The sequence below is a fragment of the Epinephelus fuscoguttatus genome, linkage group LG21, assembly GCF_011397635.1.
Source record: "Epinephelus fuscoguttatus linkage group LG21, E.fuscoguttatus.final_Chr_v1".
NCBI classification, from domain to species: domain Eukaryota; kingdom Metazoa; phylum Chordata; class Actinopteri; order Perciformes; family Serranidae; genus Epinephelus; species Epinephelus fuscoguttatus.
Genome location: NC_064772.1, coordinates 17,796,819 through 17,817,934, shown reverse-complemented (window position 1 = coordinate 17,817,934; position 21,116 = coordinate 17,796,819). Strand labels below are relative to the sequence as shown.

The following is a 21,116-nucleotide window of genomic DNA, read 5'->3' as shown; positions in this document are numbered from 1 at the left end:
TTTAATGTTTACTCATGAGTGCTTAACAATTTACATCCAGGTTGTTGCCATGGGGATTCATAAGGGTTCATGCATTTCACAGCGCTGCAGAAACAGGGCTGCATGTTAAATCAATGGTGCTGCAGTTGATAGCATGGCAATATTCAGCGCCCCATGTGGATAGGGGGGAAGCAGAAGAGTGAAAGACAACCCATTTAGTCCAGCTCAAAAGGCAAAGAGGAGGGCTTCACTCAGGCGAACATATTTATGCGACAGCCGCTCAATTCCTTACCTTGTTCAGCCACTCCACTCGCTCTACGTCTGGGAAGTGGACCTGCAGTGGAGAAAAGAGAGCTGATCATCTATAGTCTATGTTGTTTTTTTCAATAACATAACATGTTAACATGTTTAAAGGCAATGCTTGCATTTTAACAACAGTGTTTATAAACAGAACTTGCATTTTTATGCACGAGTTTTCATTTTTCATTTATTTTTAGTTTAAAGGCACAGTGTGTAGGACTTAGGGGAATACAATGCCATTTTTCTTAGTCACCTGAAAATAAGAATCATGTTTTCGTTACCTTAGAATGAGCTGTTTATATTTCCATAGGAAGCAGATACCTGTCCATGGAGACCAGCATGTTGCACCAACGTTTTTACAGAGGCCTAGATAGGACAAACCAAACACTGGCTCCAGATAGGGGCATTTTGCGTTAGCAGCCCCTCAACAACAACCAGTGTCGGAAAAACACTAGTTTTTTTTTTTTTTTTAAATAAAAGTGCTATTGTCTGTGATTTTACCAATTTAAATCAACTGTTTGGTTTCAAAAGGAAGAGATCTCTGCAGATAAATCAGCTCCTGGTAAAAACCTCCTGAACGTCTAGAAAAAAGTGAGCCACATTAGCAGGTGCTGGGCTAGCCGCCTATCTCTAATGATCCAAACACCATAGCAGAAACACTAATTTGTAACATGAAACTGATTTATTCAGTGTTTTTGCCAGTTTAAATTACCTGATCAATTTGTTTTGAAGAGGAGGAGACCTCTGTAGATATTTCGGCTCCTGGTAAAAACATCCTAAGCAGTGAACACTGAAAGAATCCTAAACAGGAGAAGTTTCAGCTGGTTGCAATTGGCAATCCTCACCACCCGATGCCACTAAATCCCCATAAATCTTACACATTGCTCCTTTAAAAAGCCACCAATTTAAATAAAATAACTGTATTAAACAACAAGGTACTGAGGTGAAGATTCGGCTTGACAAAAAACAAAAAAATTGATATATTTCTAAATGTTTGCAAAAGAGGAAAGTGTGCAGAGCCCTTATCTCTTCCATTTTAAACAGTGTCGAATAACTGTATGTGGGGCAAATGTACTTCCTAGAGCAAATTTAGTACCGTTTTGTAACCCAAATTTTCAAAAATGTCTTTGAAAAGCTTTCAAGATGTTACTCAGGAAAAGCCAGTTTGAAGATGTAACATTTTTTATGCCAAATATCTCACAAGCCTCAGGCCCTAAGACTTTTGGACTCTTGGGACATTACTTTGAACTTTACAATTACACTGTCACTCTGTCATCATTCTGTCACTTTCACCATTACACTGTCACATAAACACAAATTTTTAACACCTCTGTCTGTCTATATATTTTTATTGCTTCTCATTATGCATATATATGTGATATGAGACTAGATATTGTTTAAATATTGGACATCGTAAGTGTTGTCTCTACCTGGTTTTAAAAGCTGCAATACAGTAAAGTGATTTAATTGTTTTAATTTACTGTATATCATGATAATATCAAAGCATAATAATGCAAGTACACCCTTTTAAAGAGCAATGAAGTTTTAATTTGACCAGAAATGACCCCAGAATGTGTCTTTTTTTCTGCTTAGGTGCTGTAAAAAAGCACTTAGGCGCTGTATTCAAGTCTCACAATGGTCACGATGTTTACAATGGAAAATCCTGCTAGCATCATGTTGGAGACATTATTATGTAAATAAACATGTACGTAATCACAAGGGTATTATAGTGCAGCATATGGACATGGCCTTGATCATTTTTGCTGACCTCAATAAGTTGATTATTATCATGAGAGGCCTTCCTGCAATATCTGTACAACATTGATATCAAGGTATTTGGCAAAAAACAAGTCAGACTTGATTTTCTCCATATCCTCCGGCCCTAATTTTAGCGGCATATTTTAACTTACACTGTTTAATGTCTTAGATTTTATATTTTGTTTTTATTGGTTTATCTTTTTCAATACATATTTAATGAGCACTGTTGGCTAGAGCCTGAGATTCGAGATTTTCATTGCCAGCAACTGCTTCTGTAATTGTTGTGCACATTATAATAGAGAACTTCAGACTCAACAAACCTTCTATATTGCTATAGTAATACAAAAGTGTGAACACATCATCACTACATAAACACTTTAAAGAGAGGGCAGAGTGGTTGCTTGATAATAAAAGAAAAGAAAGAAAATGAAGGAAAAAGGAAGATGAAAAAGAAGTTTCAAAACAGTCTATAAGCACACACAACAGCAAAACTACACCAAACTCATGCAGTATAATCCAAGTCTCATTTATCCTGTCCTATACTCAGTACCTCCCAAACAGACAGCCCTTTACAATAGGGAACTGAACTGAAAGTGAAACTTATCTATGCTCCCTTCAAAGCCAGACTGCATTGACAAAAACAATAACTTTGACAATAACTTTCACACCATCAGTTGGTTTGTGTTATTGTGTGACTTTGTTGGTTTGTTTAAAGGGTTAATTAAATTTCACCAAAGTCTCACAATAACACTAACAAAGAAACTGATGGAGGCAGTGGTGGACCAGCAACTCTCGTGTTCAGCGAGGTAAAATTACTGTTTTTGTCAAAGGAGATGGCTTTGGAGAGATGATGGATAAGTTTCACTTTCCATTCAAGTTCCCGTCGGAAAGGGTTGTTCGTTTGGGAACTACTGAGCATACAACTGGATAAGACTTGGATATTTTGCTGGATCCCTCTTCATAAATCAAATTAGTTCTGAGGTTACTGGTAGTAAATTTGCATATTTTTCAAGCCAAGGAAACAAATGAAACCATTTCCAATACATAAAGAATAGAATCTGATGCTGCACCTGCCTATAATGTATTTTGTATCAAGTAAATAATTGCTGTATCTCTCGGTATTGTACCTCCACTTGACAACTAGATAGGTAGTATTAACTGCTGGCTGACATACCTAGCTTATGTTAAACACATAAGTTATCTAGCAGTTGTCAACTGAGAGCTCACTTGACAGCTAAGACATAGGCATGGACAAACAGTGTTATTCAGCCAGGTGACTCTTATTCTATTGATATGACAGAGCAGAAGACTCCGATAAGAAAAAAGGGAGGAGGTGTGTGCTTAATGGTAAATGAGGACTGGTGTGACAATATGAATTAGCAGTGCTGCCCCGTTTCTGCTTGCCCTGAGCTACAAGGAGAATTAACACTCTAGATCACTGGCACTGGAGGCATGCGGAAAAAACGCTTTTTCACAAATTCAAGATAACACAGGGTGAATAACTGAGATACAAATGACCATTTGGGGGGTGAAGTCTCCCTTTTGTGATCATGCTGAATTTCAAAATGAATCAAAAACCAATATCTATTATCACTGACATCCTGCTCTAAGCCTCAACCACTCTCACATATCCAGACCTCCACATATTTCCATGCTACAATTGTGCTGTGAGACCGAGCTGCAGTTTGACTAATCTTCCTTAACAATCAAAGTAAATCGAGCATTGATTTAACATGAGGTGAAGGAAATGCCTGGAATGAAGTCAATACGGTACACAAAGGTGTGAGGCAATGCACACACCGCCTTATTAAGTAACTAAATAAACAGCCCAGCCTTTCCATCACACTGAATTGAAGGCCCTTATTCCCTAATCTCAGCAGTAAGATAAAGTGAGGCCTCCGGCTTGAGTGCTGGTGAGATATGACATGCAGTGCAAAAGCTACAAGGGACAGCACTATTCCTCATGGAGGCAGCAAAAGTGCTTATCCAGCGGTAATGTCAAAGTGTGAATAAAGCAGTGACAAGAGTAGTAAGATGGGGAACAGAAAGTTCTGGTAATGTAATATGACAAATTTCAGCCTAAAGTTTTGTTATGAGGTGGAAATAATATAATCCTCAGCCAGAGATGTTGGCGAGGCTTCATTATTACACCTGACACAGTGACCTTATTCAGAAAATGTGGGTGAAGTAATGGATGATACAGACGACGGGACACATTTTAAGAGCTGGCTGATAAAACTGAACTGTGCAGCACAAAGTAAGAGCATCTTAATTATTCAGCTTGTTACTGTGTTGGTGAAAAAGCTGAAAACGAATTGGGGTTTATGTCTTGAACATGTAATTAACGGCGTGCTTGAAACTAATAGGGTTATTCGCTCTGAGTGCACACTGCCCAAAATGAGCACAATGAGTCTGGAAAGTCATCAGGACCTGGAAACAAACTCGAAATATAAGCTGTTGTTAATAAGACATTATATTGTTAATGGGGGTTTATATGTATATCTTGAAAAAGTAGAAAAGTATCACATTCAGAGATACAACAGACAAACCTTATGATTAATCTGACATGAAGTATCTCCGACTGATTTCAGACACTCAGTGCAAACTTATACCTGCATCTCATAAATCACACTGACAGACGTGCAACTGAGTTTATCTACGATAATTCAGACAATCTGACTCTAAACAATACACCCATCAACAAACTGAGATCAAGCTGAATTTAAAAAGCAGCATGTTGGCCTCGTCTTTCTTTGCTACTGCTGGTGACCCATGTGACGTTAGGAAATTGGAAATATCGCTGCACAAAATGTATTGCGACAGATGCACTGGAGCAAAGCACAATTTAAATACAAATGACTGTATATTTACTGCCGGTAATGTTCTATGAGTGACGTGTAATTTTAGCACACATACAACATTATTAATGTTTCATGTATGATTTAAAGGAATAGTGTGTAAAATCTAGGGGGATTCAGTGGTATCTAGCAGCGAGGACTGCAGATTTTAACCAGCTGAAACTCCAGATTTGAATTTCTTCAATGTTCATTGTTCAGGAGGTTTTTACCAGGAGCCCAATTAAGATGTCTCCTCCTCTCCAAAACAAATGGACCAGGTGATTTACACCAATAAAAACACTAAATAAAGCAGTTTTAAGTTACAAATCAGAATTTCTCCTTCACCGTTCATCAAGTTGGAGATGGGCCGCTAGCCCAGCACCTGCTAATGTGTGCTCACCATTTTTCTCTAATAACTGAAGATCCAAAAGTTCAGAAGGTTTTTACCAGGAGTCCAATTATCCTCAGAGGTGTCTTCCTTTTCAGAACAAAAAGACCAGCTAATTTAAACCAGTAAAAACACTGAATAAAGCAGTTTGTCATTCCAAATCAGTGTCTATTAAATGCTGATTGGCATGTTAGAGAGGGGCAGCTAGCCCAGCACCTGCTTATGCATTCTCACCTTTTTTCTCTTGTAACTTAAGATCCAGACGTTCAGAGGGATTTTAATGGGAGCCAAATTATATCCTCCCATCCAAAACAACTGGACCCGTTGAATTAAACCAGTAGAAACACTAAAAAAGCAGTTGCATAACAAAAAAAAATCAGTGTTTTTATGACGCTCTTGTCATGGAGGGGCTGCTAACTGCAGTGGACGACATGCAAACACAAATGGCCAAATCTAGAGCCAGTATTTGGTTTGTCCCTATTGGGCTACTGTAGAAACATGGCGGTACAACATGGTGGACACTGTGGCCAACAAACTGCTCCCTGTGTAGATAAAAACAATTCATTCTAAGGCAACAAAAACACAATTATTTTTTTCAGGTGATCATAAACTAAAGAAGACATACTCTATATGTAATATTCTATTTTTGCCCTTATATTCCCATAAATCCTATATACTGAATTGTTTATGGTCAGACTGATGTTAAATAGTGCCACTTTTCCCTTAATTATTTATTTGTCATGTTCTCATATTTTCCAAATATTTTTACAGCATTAATAAAGGGAAAAAATGCCTTAAAAAACCTCAACAGCAGTGTGTGCGTTTGCTCAAGGTGTTTCATTCACTACTTGAACTCATGTGTCTGTTCTCCGATTGGATAATCCAGACAGCATCTACCTGATGAAGCAGATGAAAACATCGCAAGAGAGAGACAGTGTGTGAAATGTATCCCCATATGATGCTAAACTAAGCTCCACATCATTACTTTTAGTGTAAGTAGCTGCTACCCCAGCCGGCCAGTGACTCACCCTTGATGAATACAGGTGAGGGTATAAACTGGAACAAAGAGCAGTGCACTTTAGCACTAGAAGTTTGGGAATGGGGGCACTCCACTAGAAAAGCTTTTGTGGAAGCAGTGTCATGTCTCTATTAAGACTCCCTTCTGCCTCGTGGGGAGAAACTGGCACTGGCCAGGATTTAAGAGCTATAACTGGTGAAAATCACCCCTGATAACAGGAAGGGGAGTTTAAATGCAGCGATATGTGCTCAGCTTGTCACTCTAGGGCATGCTCATCAATTGCTGTAAAGCCCTGGAGGGTATAATGTGATTTCCTGTGATGGGATACACATCTACACCAGGTATAATCAGAGTTACACTGACTTGCAGTTTCTCTTATAAACCACAGACTCGCGATCGGGGATGCTGAGGCCATTCATTAATGCTTTTTTCCTCTAAGTGCGATGATGTTGCTCTACCCCATCGAGCTCCTCCACCCCCACTTAATAGCTTCAATGCCTCCTCAGCCATGTGTCAGCAGAATAAGCTTTTTAGTGTTCTCAAAACATGAGGTTGCACTAAGCATCACAAGCCAGTTGAGCTGTGACTCCAGGATGAGTCTGACATGAAAAGTGTTGGACTCACAGTTTTAGAAGTTAAGCAGCTCAGACTTGTGAGACTTCACTTGAATTTGCAGTTCATTTGAGGAGTATTTTGTGCTTGAATAGCAGTCAATTAAATGCGATCAAGACCGCTTCCTTAGTGATATCCAAACTGGAGCCCTGAGACTATCTAGGCTCCTAAAAAGGGTTTTCATTGAATAGATATATCTCACTTTGACTCCAGTTTCCACTACAGAAGATACACAGCAGAGGTAACTTGTGTATATGTTGCAGGAGTCAGCAGATAGTCTGAGATTAAATCAATGAATAGCCATTTACTTTGAGATGTTTCCCTTTGATGCTATAATCCAGCTCCCTCCAGACAGCAGTTCACAACATGGTGTCTTAAAGCTCTCTTTCAAAGGCAGCAGCGCTGGAGAAAAGTCACAGACCATATGGCTATGTGACAAACATTATGAGCTCTGCTCCAAAGCATTAGATATTCATTTCAGGGGAAAGCACTGCCTGCGGTTAATATATTTAGAGTCTGTTGTCGCAGACTGCTGAAGGTCTTTGAGGAGGTTTCAGGAGAACTGTTAACCCTGACAAGGGAAAATCAACAGCCCTGGTGTTATCTAACAGTTTTGCATAGATGAAGTGTTGCAGTAATAGAGTGAGTTACTGCAAGAGAGATAGCAGTGTGAATCCCAAAATAACAGGGAACCCGTGGGCATGTTTCCCTTACAGCGTGGTGTCTGGTTTACCATTGTGCCCTGCTGTATTTAGACTGGGACTCAGTCTAATGTCACTGCTAGGGGGACAGCTGCTTCATCACAGCTTTACAGCTCAACTCTGCTCCTCCTGCTCTTGTCAGCTGATTGTACCTTCCTGGAAACTCAAAAATATTGCTCACAAAAATACCACATGCTCTTCAGAGAAACAGCTCAAGTGGGATAAACGACTGTGGACATTGTCTCATCTACTGTGTTACACACTGTGTCTTACCCATGGTGGTAGATCAGAGGTGGTGAGACTCTGCTTGATACTTCTCTCCTCTTGCTCAAAGAACGCAATAGCTCTGCTCAGTCGGCTGTGCTTCCCTCCAGTGTTTCTCCTCCACCAGAAAAAGATAACAAGTCCAATCAACAGCCAGCTGAAACTGAACTCAAAATAACCCAGTGCGTAAATGGGGAAAATGAGAATAAACGTTTTAGCAACGTGAACCCAGGTCTGGGTCAGCTCGCTGGTCGAGGACACCGGGGTGTCTTCGGGTATGCTCCCCGCTGAGGGATGGGGAAAGTTGGCGCTGGGCTGAGCGGGGCTCGGCGCGACATGTCCATTCTCCTTAGCTGAATGGGCTCCTCGTACATCTGTCATGTTGTCTCTAGACATGTCTCTGTGCTCCAGAGTCCGTCCTCAAAGTGTTAAATCGCGGATAAGGTTTGGTGACACGGTTCCCATGTGCGAGGCGGTTCCTTCGGAGAGCCTCTTCTCATGTTGGCTCACCTGCACACCAGCCCATCGCCTTCAGGGGAATCGTTGGCATTGACCACTTCAGTTTCAGCAACGACTAAAAGCTGGGGAATTCATTCAGAATGGTTGAAATGTGTCGCTAGACCAGTCCAGTCTGGTCCACAGCTCTCCTTTCTCTTCCTCTGCACAGGTTAGAAATGCTGGTCTCCAAAAACGCACAGGGATCATGCACCGTGCGCTACGAGTGGTGCACGTAGCCTAACTAAAAACAATAAACACCGCCACCTGGTGTTGTTCAGCGGTAAACACAGCTAGTAGTAACACTTGGGTAACGTTGACGTACTTGTCAAATTACTATTCAAACAAAATACCTACGCGGAATTGACTGTATTTCCAACAAACAGCGTTAATTATCCTACTATTTAGCTAGCTTGCTATCAAATGATTTAGAACGGGTAACAATGACGAGCACAGAGAAATCGATCAACAGACTTGTTTTATATCAAACGTCGAGATGAACTCACTCACAACTAGCACCGACAGGTGTATTTGTGTTAATGATTATAATAGTTTAAACATACCTTTAATGCGGTTTGTCAAAAACACGCCATTGAATTACATAGTCAAGGACCGCGACGCTACCATGGCAACTGCTGTTGATCCCAGCGATTGTTCTGCTCTTGATTTGTACGCCTGTTGTCAAGCTGAAGTGACGCGAACTCCTTGGTTTCAACCAACTGCGCCTGCGCACAAAAGATTTACCATCATGGCGGCGTCATCACAAAATTATGAGTTGATTTTTGGCGTTTGAAAGGCTTCAGAATATAAAAACACAGATGAGAACATGCACAGCGACAAGGTAAGAGCTTTATCTTCGACTTTATTGTATGTGGACTGAAGCTGGGGAATGTTTTTTCAGTAGAAATTGTCATGTCCGCCGTGGTTGATATCAAATGTTAGTTGTCTTAAGGAATGAACGTTGATTGGCATTGATTTGGTTTGTCATAAAAATATGTTTATATTGTCTTTAAAATGAATGTTAATACGGTCAACCAGTGAACATTAAATACCATTTTATCTAGAAAATAACCAAGGAAGACACATGGAGACCAGCTGACCTGAAACGATACATCAGGGTAAGTTTATGAGAGTTCAGGAAAGCATGATAAAAGGCCGTCTTTTAAGCTGGATCTATACCAGTAAACAAAATCACATCCCAATATTATAAATTGTTATATTTTCTCTTTTTTTTAGGAGGAAGGACATGGTGATGATCATATCAGGAGGCGAGATGACAGTGAGAGAAAGCATCGTGGTGGGGAATCAATAGAGAGACACCGCAGAGACCCAGAAAAGGAGTCCAGACGAGAGAGAGAAAAGCCCAGGGAAAGGGAGAGTACAAAAGAAAGAAGAGATGAAGATGAAAGAGACAGATATGCAGATCGACGGAAAGAGGGTTCACGAGACAGGAGAGGCGATAAGGAAAGGGATCGAAGAGATGACAGGGAGAAGAGAAGGGACAGAGACAAATTGTTAGATGAAAAGAGGTACGATGATGATCACAAGAGGCGAGACAGAGAGGAAAAGCATGAAAGGGAGAGGGACAAGGAAAGACACAGAGACAAGGAGAAAGAAGGAGATAGAGACAGGGACAAAAGGAGGGAAGAGAGAGACCAGGACAGACACAGAGATAGGGAGAAAGAAAGGGAAAGGGATAGAGAGAGACGCCATTATGATGACAGGGACAAAAGGAGGGAAGAGAGAGACAAGGAAAGACACAGAGATAGGGAGAAAGAAAGAGACAGAGAGAGACGCAACGATGAGGACAGGGACAAAAGGAGGGAAGAGAGAGACAAGGAGAGACACAGAGATAGGGAAAAAGAAAAGGACAGAGAGAGACGCGACGATGAGGACAGGGACAAAAGGAGGGAAGAGAGAGACAAGGAAAGAAGGAGAGAAGAACAAAACAGGGAGCACAGGACTGACAGAGACAGACGGAGACATGAGGAAGGAGAAGAAGGAGATGGGATTGAAAAGTATGAACGAGAGAAGAGAGATCGGCATCGAGAGAAAGAGCGACACAAAGATGATTATGAAGACAGGAGGAATGACAGAGAAAGACGAGAGAGACATGGAGACAGAAAGCATTTGGAAGTGAAAGAGGAAAGAGGTAAAGTCACAGCAGTGTGAGCACATAGCCTGATATTTCCATATGGAGTCAGCATTCATGTCTTTCTGATTTCAGACCGCAAAGATGAAGAGAGAAGACATAAAGAAGAGAGGGAGAGGAGACACAAAGGGAGAGAACATCCTGTAAGCATATTAACATTTTGTCTAACAGCTCTAGAGTCTCTCACTCTAGAGTTGTGACTAGTATGAGGTAATGTAGTCTGGTCATATCGTTTTACTTGTGTGGATTATTTTTTGCTCTCCAGGATGAAAAGCGGAAGCGTGACAGCGAATCCAGGGAGTATCGGGACTTGAAGGGGTCAGCTGAAGAGGTCAGGCGTCAACATGGTGACAGGGAGCAAGAGGAAAGAGAAAAACACAAAGAGAGAAGGCACAGAGAGGAGGAGGTGGAAAGAAATCATCACATTGCAGCGTCTGACAAAAGTCAGAGGCGTGAGACTAAAACTGAGGTATGCCCATAAGCTGCCTGTATACTGTTACCTGTAGATCCTTTTATTTTCTGTTCAAAGTTCCTTAATGGTTTGTATGGTTGTTCCCTTTGTGATCCAGGATGTAGCAAAGGTATCTGAGCACCAAACAGCTAGTGTGAAAGATGTGGAAGACACAGAGGAGCCTGTAAGATGCTTGTTTTCTCTGCTGTGCATTCCTGTTTTAGCTTGGTGGTGTGTTCTTCTTATTCTCATTCATTACTGCTTGAACATATCATGCCAGTCACAATGGAGTTTGAGTTCACGGCTACATTCCCATTGCTTGCATTAAACAAACTACATTTTAGCTCATGCTGCAGCTGCTTGTATGAAGTTATGAGCTGAAACTGAGAAAAATGAACTAATTGCAGACCTGTGTTTTTGTTTGGTGTGTGAGCCGTTCACTGTCTGTACTGCATGCCAGTATGCACGCTTCAGTTTCACTGCAGTGCTGCATCAGCCAGAAGAGTTTCTACACACTTATCTAAGCATTTAAGATATTTTCTACTTCATGCGTTTATGTAACATCTGCAGGTTGCCAATGATGAAGATTTGGCTGACCAGGAATATGAAGATGACTTTGAGGTAATTATACAGCACTCTAATTATTAAACAGGACACACACCATGGAGGCTAATTCTGTTGTTTTTAAGTTTTCTCATCATGTTTAAATCTTTGTTTTTAACATTTATTTACTCATTTTTGTGTTACTTTTGCATGCTGTAATCGATTTATGTTCAAAGAAAGTGGTGAGTATTCAGAGCTTGTGTGTGGTCATAGCATCTTGTATTATCGTTACTATTTTCCATTTAACATACTTTATGTAATAAGTAATGGTATTTCTGTGTTCAAAGGATTACGAGGAGGATTTTGAGGAAATGGATGAGAGTGCAAATGAAAGCGAGGATGAGAAGGAGCCACAGCATCCAGAGGTGGCTGAAGAGAAGGAGGAACTTACCCCACAGAGGAGAAAGGAAATTGAAGCAATTCAGAGAGCCATGGATGAAGAGAATGAGAGAGTGGGAACAGCTCAGTCCAGACAAAGTACAGGCAGAGAGGAGGAAGATAGGCCTAAATGGTCCAGAGGTACAGTTCTTTCCTGTCTTATCTCCCCCAGACTTACTTCAAATAGAGCACTTGGTGTTATTGCATGTCACAGTGTACCTAGATTTGTTTTGTCTTGTCTGAACTGAAGACAGCCAGGTAATGTCTGCGTCTTTTCTGCTCTTCTAACAGGATCAGAAAAGAGCCAGAGTAGAGCCTCGCAACGTGGGAAGTTTATCGACTTTGTAGCCGCAAAGCAGCGTGAAGTCAGCAAGAAGGTTGCCACAAAACAGAAGTAAGATAATCTGCACAAACACATTCATGGTTTGTAATATGATTGGGTACTCATGGTGACTCTGTGTTTATGATTTGGGGCACTTTTGTGTTGGAATCTTGAGCAAGGATTACTCAAGTACAGAGTGTGTATGTTCTTGTGCCTTCAGTATGTGTTTTTCTCTGACTCCAGGAAACGCAGTGCAGAGCTCCTTCGCTTAATCGATCTGGATTTCTCAATGACGGTCTCCCTTTTGGATTTGCCACCTGTTAACGAATATGACATGTACATCAGAACATTTGGAACTGTAAACACAAAGCAGGTCAGTATTTGTTTCTGTTGTACACCTGTAACACCTGATTGTAAAACAGAAAAGCAAAATATTCCATGTTTTCCTGTAAGAAACAGCTGTAGTCAGTGTCTTAATAACCGCTTCCTTGTCAGGCTTATGTTCAGTGCAATGAGGATAATGCAGACAGAGACATCCAGACAGAGGAGATAGAGACGTGTCAGAAGTGGACGCAGCATCCTCCAGAGCACAGTGGAGCCTGTGGCGGTAAGGAAAAGCTTGTCAAAAAGATTTCTCTTCAATGAACTCAGTGTTTACAGTTCAATAATGGTGTTTTTGTTTTGACAGATCCAAACAGCTCTCAGGAAGCACGAAACAAAAGCGAATTGAACTTTGACTCACAGCGCCTGACAGCGTTTCTGCGCTCAGCCTCGCAGGTTGTCTTTTAACTCACACACAGGTTTAAAGATGTAACACTGTAAAACTGACATCTGTTGTCTTTTTTGACTGAATCAAGGTCATGGTTGTCCTGCTGGAAGAGGATCGAGCTGAGAGAAAATCCCTGAGGAAGCTGAGGTCTCAAACAGACACGCTGTCTTTCAGTGATGGAAGTTTACAGCTCAACACTAAGTTGCCTTTTCTTTATGGTACACGCCACCTTAGTGTTTTATCAGTTGTCAGTTCGTGCCTTATGGACAGTAGCAGTTGTTCAGAATATACTGTATAAACCAGCATATGTGTGTGTTTACACTTCTGAGTTAGCTCTTACAACAGATTGCACCATTTGTGATCATCAATTGCAGGTCGCCGTATCAGCCTGGTGCACTTCTCTCAGGTCCAGAGGCACACCATGATGTCAGTCCACAGCCCTACAACTAAGCCCAGCGCTGTGCGTCTCGACAGCTGCACCATCATCTGTATCTGGAACATTTGGGAGCCATCCAGACCTCAAAAAGTCCTTGTGTATGAATCTGAGGTGATATTTTTTAAGTTGTTCTTTCAAGTTTTGCAAAGTCAGTTGTGATGAATAACAGTAATTAAAATCCCCATAAATATCTTAACATAGCTTTAGGACATTTTCATGACTTCAGAACATAACTGTGAGCAAGACTAGTATTTATTAGCTTAGCTTTAATAAGTTCAACACAATAAACATTAATCAGCAGTCGTTACTGCTCTGCTTGTCCTCTGAGAAATAACTTTTCTCCATATTTCACCATATAAATATCCCAAAAGGGCCGGTCATAAAGGGGTAGTTTGTGAGTGGGGTTGTATGAGGTACACTGACAACTCCAAAGTCAGTGTATTACCTACAGTAGATGGTGGTCATTACGTTCCAAGTGTGGAGAAGCACGAAGCCATGAAAGCTAAGCAATGTGCTGCTGTGGAAGGGTTAGCAACAAAATGTATTTCAGCCACCTAAAAAACTCGATATAATTTAAGTACACTCTGTTTAGAATATTACCGTCAGACAGCCCTTTCTGATAAAGAACTGAAGCTGTTATCTATGCTGTCTTCAAAGTCAGTCAACAAACAAGTTAACTCCTGTGTCGCAAGGTAAAATTACTGTTTTTGTCAAAGGAGTCAATGAAAGGAGAAAGCATAGATAACAGCTTCCGTTCCCTGCCTGTTTCTCCATACTGGTGGCGTACTGACTGCCATCTACTGTAGGTAATATACTGACTATGAAAAGGCATCTTTCACAACCCCACTTCAAAAAACACACACTCTCTCTTTCAAATGAAACACACATCAAAAGCAGTTGGCTGGCCTGAAAGCAAATCTGCCAGTAACTCACAGAGGAGCCAAAGTCACCTCACCTCTAACATAAATGAAAGCGTCGACACAAAACACTGACAGTAATCCCTTTTTAATGCTCTCTGCTGCAGGTGCTGTGTTGTTGCTTCAGCCCTGGAAAGGCCATACTGGTGTTTGCAGGCACGTCAGTTGGTTCTGTGGTGCTTTGGGATCTGAGGGAGCACGCTAGTGACCATTACCACTTGAAGATAGGGGACGACGAGTGGACTCTGCGACAGCCTACCTTCTCCACTGGTATGAGACAGATTACAATTATTTTCAATACATGGATATGGCTGATTGAGACGTTAATACCACAGATGAATTCCTGTTCATGCTACAGAGGTTGAAACTGAGATTTTCCCAAAGATGTTGCAGTTTGACTCACTTTATTTTATATTGGTGTGTCTTTTACCTGATTCCTGTTCCACTATACCTCAAATGTTTTTTAAGTTTGTAAGTTTAAGTTTGTCATCATATAAATATGTTAGTTAACTTTAAGACATTTTTAATACCACTTAGAATGAAATTTAATACCTGTCTCACAATCATACTAGTCAAAGTATAAAAAGATTAATGATTTACAGTAAGTTTTTTTTTTTATTCAAACATGCAAAAATTAATTAAACATAAATAAATAAAAAATCAAAAAAGCAATAGAAATGATAAGGCCTAGAATTCTTAACAAGTGCATGATTTTTTAAATATTTATATCACATTTTTGTCAGTATTTACCAGCAGTATATAACAATATTTCCTGGATAAACAGCAAAAAAAATGATTGATGAATGGATAGATTAATCATTGAAAAAATAACTAATTAATTTATGGTCCACTTACGAGTTTTACACAAAGTTAGAGGTCTGGAACAATAGCAATGGGTATTTCTGAGTCAGTTTTGAAGTTTAAAACCACATACCATGCAAAAAAATCACACTTATAATTGCCTTTCTAAGTGTAAATATTTATTAAGTCCATCCCTCTATGTTTCAACTGTGTATGTTAATTTTTTACAAAGGACTCTTAAAAAAAGAGATTCAGATCTTCAGGAAATTACAAAAAAATTACAAGAAAAAATATTTAAACCCCCCTGCGATAGTCTGGCGACCTGTCCAGGGTGTATCCTGCCTTTCAAGCCTGTAAACATAGCATGTCATTGATGATGCTAATTTCCGTAACCATACACCAGGCGTGTGTTAACTGAGGGTTTTTTTTTGTCTGCCTTCATTTTAATAATATAAAGCCCCTTGATTTTTCACTCGTTCATCTTTGTCGTTGTGTACTTCACTCTTCACACTGCAGGTAAATGAGTGTCAGCAGGCAATAAGTGGTAAACATCCTTTACTGTATACGGTGACTCAGGACGGCCTCTGCCCTTTCTTTCACTTAAAGTTCAGAGGCTGTTTTCTTACATAACAGTGGTGTTGATTCAGTGTGTGCTGATACCCTCTCTGTTGTCACCCTGTCAACTCAGACTCAGTGATGGCCGGCTCATGCCATTTCTCATCTGTGACGTCTGTGGAAGTTGTCCCCTCGGCTGCAGCAGGGGGGCTGAGGCCAGAGGTCCCTCTCTTGGCATCTGAGGAAGGTGTGGAATGGTCTAGGAATGGTTAACACATTGATTGATGATCATGTGTATCGTTTCATAAATATGCCACGTGCTTTGGCCATTCACAGTATTTAAGTGTTATTCTTTTTCATAATGCAGAGTCGTTGGGATTGTCATTCCAGCTGGCTTCTCTCGATGATACTGGGGTTTTGAATTTCTGGGTAAGTTGGGCAACAAAGAAGATCCTACATGTTTTCACTCTGCACCAGAGGTTCTCAAACTGCGAGGGGTGTGTTAAATGGGGTGGGGGCACTGAGGGAGAGACATGAGGCAAAAATACTGGTGAGGTGAAAGGGCCAGGTGCATGCTGGTATTAAAAACAACAAACAGTCATAGGAGAGAAATGGTCCGGATCTTCAGAACTTGAGAATCATCATCAAGTTTTCTTCATTATCAAAAATATCCACTGATAGTTGTGTACACCACTGAGTGCACTGCAAAGAGAAACTGCTAGTAGATAATTTTTCAGACTTTTAATTGTTCATAATGAGGTCCCTAAAATATCTGTCTCAATACTTAATCACCTCAGAGACAGTAACAGTTCTTCTGCAAGAGGAAGCTCCACAGATCTAATCATTTTAAAATTCCAGACTTCAATTGACAAAAATACTCTTTCATACATGGCTGCAGATGAATGGAATAAACTGTCAGTATCTCTGAAGCTCATTTGAGCAGGGAGAAATATTAAGCAGGCTATGAAGAAATGGCAAGCTAGTAAATAATCCCAGAACAGGGACCTTGCACAAATTAAGACAGTGTTGTTCTTTTATGATATTTCTTTTATTTGTTTAAATTAGTAAAACAAAAAAATAATTTAAGATGTGATCCTTGACAGTTTTTGTAACATCAGGTGGGTGAAGCAGTATGTCTATCTATCTATCTATCTATCTATCTATCTATCTATCTATCTATCCATCCATAGAGCAGGCGCAGTCAAGACATTGGCAGCCGAGCACCTATCTTTTGGTTTAGTCCTTTAATAACTTAAATGGGACTGAAATGATTTAATCATGTGAGTTTACAAAATTTTCAAAATGTTATTGGACCAAATGGATCAAACCCAGATAGTCAAACAAGTAATTTCTCAGGAGTTGTGATGCTCAAAAAAACCTATCTACTGATTTACAGATGCCAATTTCACAATGTAAGTCAATGGGAAACGTCTTTTTGCGCCCAATGGCATCATGTGGCAGTATAATTATACTGTGGTTATTATACATCTGTGGCCTCCACAAAAATTGGCTTCAAAGCCTGGCTCACTTCTTAGGAGCCTTGATGAAGCCAAAAAAGTTCAACTTACCAAGTTTAAAAATTAACTGCATTTTCTGCATCATGGAGCCCATAGTGCTCAAGCATGAGCGATTTTGCCGTCCAAGCAGCTAACTACCGCTTTAGTGCTCCACTTACTTGAATGGAGGTAAAATTATTTAATCATGTGGCTCTTCTAGACTTTCGAAATGTTATCAGACCGAATGGATCACATTCTGACAGTGAAAAGAGTCATTTTGTGGGGGTTGTGATGTTCTTACAGATGATTTTTTTTCCCAATGAAAGACTATGGGAGAAGTCTTTGTGGGCCTAGTGGCATCACATGATGGACCCAGAAGTTGTGAAATTGGCTTCAAAGTCCGGCGCACTTCCTGAAGGCCTGGACTCCATGGTAAAATTATCCTTCCTGTTCACATCCCCCAAAATTATAAGAACTGTAGTTTCAAAACTTTAAGCATTATTATAGCCTAAATGAAAGAACAAATAATTAATTAAATCCAATAATAACTTTTTTGTCTGTAGCAGGCTCAGAATGGCACTCTTCTCTGTCCACTCATGTAGCTACTGTGGTGAAAACCTGTGGACACGGTGCTTGTTAGAACTCCTGCTCTACACAAACAGCAAAGTTATGCCACAACGTACAGTACTTGCATGATTTCCTCTCTGTGTCCTTGTCAGGTGGTAGTGGAGCTCCCAAAAGCCAATGAGGCAGGCTCTCCTACAGATCTAGGTAAGACAGTCACGTTTTAAAGCACTCCTTCATTTTCCACAAACATACTCATCTTTCTCACACGTGTGGCACCAGCTTCACCCTCTCTGTCCCTCTGTCTCTTGTTCTCTCATGCAGGGCTCCGGCCTGGGGGCAAAGTAAAGTTACTCCACAGCTCCCACCTCCTCACCACTGAGAGGTGAGACTGATAAATAGCTTGTGATGATCATTCGTCACTGCCGACAACCGGGCTCAGAATACCCCACAATGTCGTTGCCCAGCGGAACACAGCTGCTCTGTCGCCGTCATACGATCTTGTTTGTTATGTGCTGCGGGGCTGCTGTTGTTGTCACCTCAACATTTGATGGGAATATATACACGGTCATATGTCTGCAGTGTGAATGTGTCGTGTTCAACTGTTGTTCAGTTTGTTTTTGGTTGGGAATGTGGTAACCTTTGACCTCTGGTGTGGCTTTTTTCTCCTCTGTTGGTCTGTCTGGTTCTTAGGGTGTCACCACGAGATGCAGCCAAAACAGGGCCGTTACAAACTCTTCATTTAAAATTCCTCCCATCAGACTCCAATCATTTCTTTATCGGCACCAGCATGGTGAGTATTGTCTTGTCTGGTGAGCATTACAGTTGTTTTGTGTCATTTTTTGACAGTGTTTTAATGTAATTTCTGTGCAGGGTATGGTCAATCATGAAACAAGTCACGGTTTGAAGGCTCCTCCAAAGTTTTACAGGTTTCAGGAGCCTGGAGTTCGACCTGTTGATGTCAGCTCAATCCAGTTTTCTCCCTTCAGGCAACAGTTGTTCCTGGTGAGAGTGCCATTTTTGGCATTGAAAGAACTTTTATTGTTTTGTTGTTGTTTTTTAAACCTTTATTTTAGGATTTTTGTTATAAAACAAACACTCTATACATCACTTAAACAACTCAGCCCCAACAATCTTCACAAATACAGAGAAAAAACATTAGTATTACACAAAACTTCACATTTCTGTATAAGTAGTTTCCTTGCCACAACCAAACCAAATAAAATGCCCTGAGTTTAATACTTGTTTGCCATTGATAACACACCCACTACATGGCACCTAGGACAGTGACAAGTGGATTAGTTTAGTTTACCCGTTCTTCTTAAAGGCTTTTGAGAGACATTCAAAAACACTCTTCCAGTAAGTAAACAATTTCTGACATGTCCAAAGAGAATGTGTTAATGTCCGGGGGGGGGGGGGGGGGAGAACCTCAGGAAAAATCTTACGCAATCTGTCTGTGGAGTAATACAGCCAATGCACTGTTTTGAATTGTATCAGATTGTGTCTAGACTTATTTGAACATTTAAGCACACTTTCGAGACTCTCCCCCCCAGTTCTCATTGTCTACCCCTTGTGTTGACATCAGTATGTCTTTGTAAGTGTGATAAAAGTTGGAGACTGCCCCCTGACTGTGTGGATTAAAGTTGTTGAGAGTTATTGGAACATTTTCTCAAAATTAGACATACATTTCCTCATAAAATCTCAGATTTACAAGTACATGAAAAATATGGATATTGCATGCACTCTGCAGCTGCGCAGACAACATAAAGTGCACATCAAGGTGTACTCCTAAGATTCTAGTTTGTGGAAACTGAATTATTTAAGCCAGGGACAAATTTGATCTTTTCAAATATTGGTGGTTTGTTTTTTGTTGCCACCATAGAAATAGTACAGAAGAAGCAGTGGCCACACAACAGTGGGCTTTGAGGATTTAATGCTGGCTATGAAAGCATTTTTCAGGATGCTTTGATTGTGATCCAATCCATAGATTTTAATTGTTTAAGTTAACATTATTGCCATTACAGCAAATGCCCAAAACGGTAAACATATACTCATAGTGCAGGACAAAATTCAACATATAGATAATAACACATTTTATGAGACAAAGTACCATAAATATTAAAGATAAGTTAAAAGTATGATGTCCTATGTAATGTATTTTTCCCTGCCTGGATTCCAGGTGGGTTGTGGTGACGGCACCATCAGGCTGCACACAGTCAGCCATGAGCAGCCTGTTGCAGAGTGGAACAACAGTACAGCTGGTGAACCAGTGGTCTCACTGCAGTGGGCCCAAACCAGACCAGCAGTCTTCTGTGTGCTTGATGCAGCCTCTAACCTCCACATATGGGACCTGCTGAAAAGTGACACAGAGCCTGCGGTCACCGAGAGGATGGACTCTGACAGGTAACACCGAACAGACATGAGGGATGATTTCACTGAGGGTTTTTATATTTGTCATATTGATGTGTGGTGGTCATTTTCTGCTCTCTCCACAGGGTGACAGCCATGGCTGTGTTTGGAGACTCAGGACAACAGAACACATATTCAGGATTAGCACTGGCGCACGAGTCAGGAAAAATAGAAATGCAGTATTTCACAAGACATTTGACTGTGCCTGTTACCGCAGAAGAGGAGAAGCTGGAGAGTATGATGACTGAAGCTTTGTGAAACACTGCATCCTGTATGGCTGCATTTTTAAAGCTTGGAAGACCAATTTATAAATCTGTTTATGTTGCAGTCACTTGGTTGAATGTATGTAATATTTAAATTTGATGTGTGTGTTAAGTTTTTCCTTTTAAATTAATGATACATGGTTAAAAAAAAATACATATATTAATATGAGAAGGATGTGGCTGAATACCAAAGATCCTCTACAGGGGCCACAATATCTTAATATCTTCCATAAATACATGGTTAGAAATATTTCATGTAAATCTTTGTTGATGTAATTATTTCTACTATTTGATATTAAAAAATATTTGTACTGTATTAACACGCTTAATTTTATACAATAAACTGACTATATCTGTAATTGTGTTATTTAATGCTATGAGACTTTTTGTTTTTGTGTAATTCAATTTTTAAAAGCACCTCCTCAGTTTAAGTATAATATGTTTAACAAGGGTAATAGCCAAGATTTTAAAAATTTGAAGTTGATATTTTAATTATTGTAAAAGATTTGTTCAATTAATGTTTCAATTATACTGTTTCTAAATGTTATTTCCTAACATGAAGGTCTTTGTTCTGTAAAAAAAAAAAAAAAAAACTCTTCAAAATGGCTTATGATGAGTTAAGGAAAACAGCCCTGCTTTCATCTTAAA

The 21,116-nt window shown here is 40.2% G+C and overlaps 2 protein-coding genes across 5 annotated transcripts in view; one reads left to right on the top strand and one right to left on the bottom strand.

Moving 5' to 3' along the window:
* esyt2b (extended synaptotagmin-like protein 2b) overlaps nt 1-8,634 on the bottom strand; it is a 56,774-nt gene extending 48,140 nt beyond the window's left edge. The window contains exons 1-2 of one of the 3 annotated variants that reach the window (XM_049564875.1): nt 7,867-8,634; nt 272-313 (exon numbers count right to left, since the gene is read on the bottom strand). In XM_049564875.1, coding sequence (XP_049420832.1) covers nt 272-313; nt 7,867-8,253 — 429 coding nt within the window. In that variant the 5' untranslated portion in view covers nt 8,254-8,634. The remainder of the gene's footprint in view (nt 1-271; nt 314-7,866) is intronic. The other 2 variants (XM_049564877.1, XM_049564878.1) reach the window with 2 other exon arrangements.
* Nucleotides 8,635-9,045: 411 nt separating this feature from the next.
* dync2i1 (dynein 2 intermediate chain 1) lies at nt 9,046-20,810 on the top strand. Of its 2 annotated transcripts, XM_049564873.1 has the most exons (23): nt 9,046-9,193; nt 9,417-9,470; nt 9,589-10,504; nt 10,580-10,647; nt 10,770-10,973; nt 11,074-11,139; nt 11,526-11,576; nt 11,846-12,077; nt 12,228-12,330; nt 12,502-12,631; nt 12,754-12,865; nt 12,947-13,035; nt 13,116-13,245; nt 13,402-13,574; nt 14,488-14,650; nt 15,870-15,983; nt 16,104-16,165; nt 17,952-18,003; nt 18,121-18,181; nt 18,490-18,589; nt 18,670-18,801; nt 19,976-20,199; nt 20,292-20,810. In XM_049564873.1, exons 1-23 carry the CDS (start codon nt 9,179-9,181, stop codon nt 20,461-20,463), a joined length of 3,423 nt encoding a protein of 1,140 aa, XP_049420830.1. In that variant the 5' UTR covers nt 9,046-9,178; the 3' UTR covers nt 20,464-20,810. The 2 variants fall into 2 exon arrangements, with proteins under 2 accessions (XP_049420830.1, XP_049420831.1); XM_049564874.1 differs by lacking the exon at nt 11,074-11,139.
* The last annotated feature ends 306 nt before the right edge of the window (nt 20,811-21,116 follow it).

Coding starts and splice junctions, on each gene's coding strand:
- dync2i1 (XM_049564873.1), top strand. Junction 10,974..11,073: donor GGCGTGAGACTAAAACTGAG/GTATGCCCATAA, acceptor TTTGTGATCCAG/GATGTAGCAAAGGTATCTGA. Junction 14,651..15,869: donor ACAGCCTACCTTCTCCACTG/GTATGAGACAGA, acceptor CTGTCAACTCAG/ACTCAGTGATGGCCGGCTCA.